The 5590-nt window shown below is 57.7% G+C and overlaps 1 protein-coding gene across 1 annotated transcript; it reads left to right on the forward strand.

Moving 5' to 3' along the window:
• Positions 1–213: 213 nt before the first annotated feature.
• Positions 214–4789, forward strand: LOC104461308 (cell surface glycoprotein MUC18-like; the record flags this gene model as incomplete). The annotated part of the gene is made up of 9 exons (XM_010072846.1): positions 214–297; positions 1203–1365; positions 1455–1576; positions 1891–2045; positions 2154–2262; positions 2350–2485; positions 3225–3366; positions 3820–3928; positions 4760–4789. Coding segments are annotated over 9 exons (1050 nt in total), but the record flags the coding sequence as incomplete, so codon positions are not given.
• Between the last annotated feature and the right edge of the window lie 801 nt (positions 4790–5590).

Raw genomic sequence — 5590 nt, forward strand, 5'->3', positions numbered from 1 at the left:
GGCTCGTTAGCTGGGTGGGAACGAGGTGTTTGTAGGGTGCTGAGGCAGGACGGTAGGGTGTTGCATTGCCGCGTGTCTTACTGGGGCAAGGTAATTAACGAGGCCAGGCATCGTGCACACCATAGTTGGTGGAATCTAGCATGGCTGGGCAGTCAGGGTCTCGGCAGCCAGGCCGGTGAACCATTCCCGGACCCCATTCTGCCTCCTCCCTAGACACCAGCCCAGTCCACAAGTACCAAGAAGTGTGGGGATGTGGCGGGTCTGCAGTACCGAGGCGTGCTGGCTCTGTACTCCCTTGTGCGGGAGGGTTTGGGTTGGGACTACCCTTTGAGCTGGTAGCGGTCCCTCTCTGTTGGGCGAAGGACACTGTGACATTTGGGGCCAGGAAAATGTGGCCTCAGGGTGATACTGTGGGTACGTTCCCAGGTGGGTGACACCGTCAAAGGAGAGCAGTGGCACAGGTGCCAGGGAGTCGGGTGGTGTCTCTGGTTGGTGCTATTTTGAGTGGTCCTCAAGGGGGAGGAGGCTTTTTAGCAGGGGCTGGTGTGATAGGACAAGGGGTCCTGGTGTAAATTGGAAAGAGGGCAGAATCAGCCTAGATACAAGGAAGAAAGGAGAAGGGTGGCAGAACTCCAGAATGGATCTCCTGGAGAGTCGGTGAACATCATGTCCCTGGGAAAGGGTCCAGGTTGGGTCAGATGGGGCTGTGAATGACTCGATCGAGGCAAGGACATCCCAGCTTGTGGTGGCATGCAATATATTACATGTACATACCATATTATGTATGTCTAAACATATCAGATGACATGTTATATGTAAAAGAAAGTAAGAATGTTTTTATAATGTTGTATAATATTGTTTTATTACAGTGTACATTTAGTATCATACATTATAATACTTTATAGGACATGTTATGTAAAATATTGACTACTCTAGTGTGACATGCTCTGTATGTTGCATTGCACAGAGTATCACAATTTATGGGATGATGTTCCATGTTTCATATGAGGCTGTGGGCCAGGGGGTGCTCCCAGGGTCTATAAGAGAGGTGAGGCTGGAGGGGACCTGGGCACCTCTCCTTTAGCAGTGTCCTGGGCTGCTCCGTGTCCCCTGCCCGGAGGACCTTGGGGAGTGGGCTGCAGCAGCTGGGATGGAGGGTGCCTGCGGGGCTAAGGGCTCTGCTTTCTCCCCACTGCCCACAGCTGGAGGACAGCTGGCAGGACCTGTCATCGCTGGCAGACAGCAACAGTGGGGTGCTGCACCTGCATGATGTGAATAAGAGCAGCAGTGGCCTGTACAGATGCCAGACCCTGGACTTGGATGATATGAGACAGCTCGAGAAGGATGTGGAGCTTGTTGTGAACTGTAAGGCAGGGGGACGGGACCCTGTGGACCTTGCGGTGAGTGCCTCGTCCCTCCTGCTCACCCTGCCCTGGTCTCCACCCCTCTCCCAGACATTGAAGGGGTCCATGTGAAGATGGAGCCGTCCTCACCCATTCAGGAAGGGGACAGCGTGAGGCTGAGCTGCAGTGCCCACAGCCCCGTGGCCCTGGACTACCAGTGGAGGGATGAGAAGGTGAGCAGCCATTCGGGTACTGTTGTGCTCAGCCTTGGCAAGCCTGGGCTTTGCAGCAAACTGGGCAGAGCCAGGAGCTTGCCCTGTTTCTCCTCAGAGAGGCCGGGAGTGGGATTCTACCCTCTGTGGGCGTTGACCTCCTCTCCCTCTTCACCTCCTGGCTAGCATGGAAGGAGGTCGGGTGGTTGCAGGCTCCCTCGCTGGGCGTGGGAGGGAGGGCTGAGCCCCTCCGGGACAGCGGCAGGACCTGGGGAACTGGTGGAGAAGGGCCTGGTGCTTGGGGCTCGTTGCCAGAGGGTATCCCTTCCCAACAGGGCAGGAAGGTTGCGGAAGGGAACCAGCTCTTCCTGAGCAACCTCACCTTTGAAACCTCCAACAGCTTCAGCTGCAAGGTGATGGCACCAAGCGTGCCGGGGCTGGAGCAGAGCAAGCAGGTGGCCGTGGATGTTCAGGGTAAGAACCGGTCGGTGTGTGTGCGGGCATGCCACCCTGCCAGGGCAAGCTCCGTGCCACCCAGCGTTGGCCCTGCTCTCCCCCAAGAGCTACGGGTGCTTGATGTGCCCTCCCCGCAGGGAAGAAAAAAAATCAGCTCCCCGCTGTACGTGCGGCAGGATGAGGTGGTGAACCTGACCTGCAAGGCCATCGCTTTCCCCTGGCCGTCTGTCCACTGGAACGTCAATGGGACGGTGAGAGCTGGGGAGGGCCATGGTCTCTTGGAGGGGCTGTGCATTGCCTCGGGCGCTGAATCCTTTTGCTGCCTTTTCCCCTCGCAGGCTCACGAGTACGTTGAAAATCAGCACATCACCAGCAACCTGACGGTGCGTGTGAACCACGACCTGCTGCGGGCAGGAGCCATGTGCAGGGTCTCCAACGCGCTGGGTGTCAGCGAGAAGCACATCCAGCTGCTGGGTGAGTCGCGGGCACTGACCTCTGCCCCAGGAGCTTGGAGAAGTATCAGTCCCCCTCGTGCAGGCACCGTGTGTGCCCTGCTGCCGTGGCACAGCTGAGCTCTGTGTCTTTCCCTCCCTTCCTGCTCTCCCAGTGGAGTCCATCAGAAAAGGTCAGTCTCCGCAGCGCTGGGCGCGTGTGCGTCGTCAGCCCGGGCTCTGGCGGGAGCATGCCAGCCGCAGGAGTCACGCTCGCCTCTGGTCTGGGGTGGGAGCCTTGGCTGCGGGCTCTTGCACTGCGTCTCGCTGCTCCTCTCTCCCTGCCAAGCCATGAGGGAACGGGGGCTCTGTCTCCACCTGTTTCTGCAGCAGTGTGAACGCTGCCTGCTTCTCCTCAGCCTGTAGCCCAGCAAGACCATCAAGTGCAGCTTCCTGCAGCCCAGGGCCACTGGGCAGGGAAGCAGAGGGATGGGCTGATGTCTTGCAAGAAACCCTGGAAGCCATCCTGTGGCGTGCAGGGGCATGGCAGCTGGGAGCAGAATGCAAAGTGCATTCATACGGAAACTGCCCTGAGAGTGTGTTTTTTGTACTGACATCTCCATCCTGCAGGGAGCTGAAGAAGCACCAGGAACTGGAGTCCCCATAGTGATTTCTGGGGGCTAGGGGTCCCTTCCTTGCTCCCAAGTGGGTGTGGTAGTGCAGAAGCTGGAGAGCATCGGAGTAGGACAGGCATTAAATTCTTCCTCTCCTGTTGTGTTTAGATCAAAAGACACCAGAGAGCAAAGGGGTGATTATTGTGGCGATCATCGTCTGCATCCTCGTGGTGGCTGTGCTGGGGTCTGTCATCTACTTCCTGCACAAGAAAGGCAAGATCCCCTGTGGCCGCGCTGGGAAACAGGACATGTAAGCACTGCCGCCTGCCCACCCGCCCTCCCAGGGAGCCCTTGGGGCCAGAGGTGCTTGCCATCACTCATGCTTCCCATCTCATTGCGCCAGCCGCTCCCTGCCCAGCGTGGAGGGAGGCAGTAGTGCAGCCTGGGGGGCATGGCGCTGGGGTCTCAGCAGCGCTTCCAGCTTCCCACAGCCTGGGGTCCGCATGGCTTGCCCCGTCCGTGCAGGGAGGCGATGAGGACAGCAGAGCGGTAGAGCAGCCAAGGGACTCCTCCCCAGGGAGGGGCTGGGCAGCCCAAAGCTTTCTCTGAGCCAGAACCTCTTTCACCCCTGGCCTTCCTCTGCCCTGACCCCCGGCCAGAGCATCCTCTGAGATGGAGCCCCGGGGCTTGGCCTCGCTCAACCAGCCACGTGCCCTCCTTGGTATTGCAAACATGTCTCAAAATTGTCACCTCCCTCCCCTAGCACAAAGCCAGAGGCACGTAAAGACAAGATTGTAGTTGACGTTAAGTCAGAAAAACTGGGGGGGCTCCTGAGGGTGCCCAGCGCCGAAAAGCCCCCTGCCGCTGACCAGGTAGGACAGAACGTCGTGCGCTGCCCTTCCCCAGGGCCAGGGCTGATGCCAGGGCTGGGAGTGGAGGTGAGGAGTGTACGGGGCTGCATCGAGGTAATGCTTTGCTCCTCTCCCAGCACTCCCCTCCCTGCATGGGCCTCCATCATCCATCATCAGCGCTCGAGAGGGGCCGGGGGAGGGAGAGGAGGTGACAAAGCCACGGCTCTCCGCTCCAAGGATGAGGGAGCAGCCCTGTGCTGCGCATGTGCAGCCCTGCTCCGTGCCAGCCTCTGGCACCTCCCGGGAGCACACTGCCGCTGCCTGGCCTGCTTGGCTCTGCCTCCTTCCCTGCTCCCTGGAGCAGGAGCCAGGCTCCCCATGGGGCTCCAGGAGAAACATCTCTGGCCAGGAGTCAGAGCGGAGGCTGCAGGAATGGGCCCTGCCCTGGCGTCTCTGAGCCAAAACTCTCAGCAGAGCATGAGATGAGTCTCCTGAGCCGTGTGCTTACCTCTCACTTGGGCTCGAGAGCCGTGCACCTATTCAGTGGTGGTGCCAGACCGTCACCATGCTAAGGCAGGGTGTGCCACAGGATGCGGCGCTTGAGCCCGCTGCAGTTTTATCTGCCCTAGGCCAAGATATAAGCCCACCCTGGTCCTGCTGCTGGTGCAGCTTGTGCTCACCCTTGCCCTGGTGTAGATGCTCAGCTGCTACGGAGTAGCCTGGGCCAGCGGTTTTCCCCCGTCACACTGCAGTGTGTCATGCAGACACCTACAGTGGAGGACCTGGTTTTATGTTCACCCCTAACTGCTTTTGTTTTTTTTTCCTCCCTCTTTCTGTTTTGGTGGACTGAAGAGCGAGAAATACATCGATCTGAGAAACTAGAGAGAGAATCTACTAAGTGCTTTTCTTCCTTCAAACCTTTTCTGCTCTTGGATTGCCTTGTCCCACCCCTGCTCCAGTACGTGGGGAGCATGGCCAGAGACAATTGCTGCGTTGCCATGCTGAGACCCAATGCATGGGGGACACCCCCCTGAGTCACCTCTCTGTTACCTCAACCATGGGCTTGCAGCTTGTCGACTGAGCAGCAGCAAAGCTGGACTTGCTTACTACTACAGAGAAGCCAACAGCAATATTAGAAAGAAATATCCCGTTAAGCTACCTGGTGGAAGGATTTGAGGCTTTTTCAGGAAATCTGCCCTGTACTTGTGTGGGAAGGTTTTGATGCATTTTTACCCCAAACTTGCTCAGAAAAGCTGGTGAAATTGTACCTTTACTTTTGGGATATCCCAGGCACCTTAGATGTAGCGGTGTGCAGGTTAGATGGATGGAGAATGGAAGTGGTGTGTTAGAGTGGTGTTTGCCAGCTGCTGGGGAGGTGTTAGTGCTTTGCTTTTCCTTTGAACTGTTCTTGTCTTGTTGGTTTCGCCCCTCGTGTGCTGATGGTGCAGGGAGGGAGCTCCAGGATGGGCAGCTGTGGTCCTACAGGACCTGGCAGAGCAAGGATCGGGGCACCCATCTCTCTGGCACATGCCAGACCAAGGACTTATGTTCTCTGGTTTGTACTGTAGCCTTGCTGATGTGAGGGGAAGAGCTTTCCGCTCCCCAGGGAATTGGATTGTTTTTGGGGGGGCTGCATAACTGCTGGCAAGAGTGGGTCCCAGAGCCCCACTCCCCCGAATTTAA

This window comes from Pterocles gutturalis, unplaced genomic scaffold (assembly GCF_000699245.1).
Source record: "Pterocles gutturalis isolate BGI_N339 unplaced genomic scaffold, ASM69924v1 scaffold37427, whole genome shotgun sequence".
In the NCBI taxonomy this organism is placed as follows: Eukaryota; Metazoa; Chordata; class Aves; order Pterocliformes; family Pteroclidae; genus Pterocles; species Pterocles gutturalis.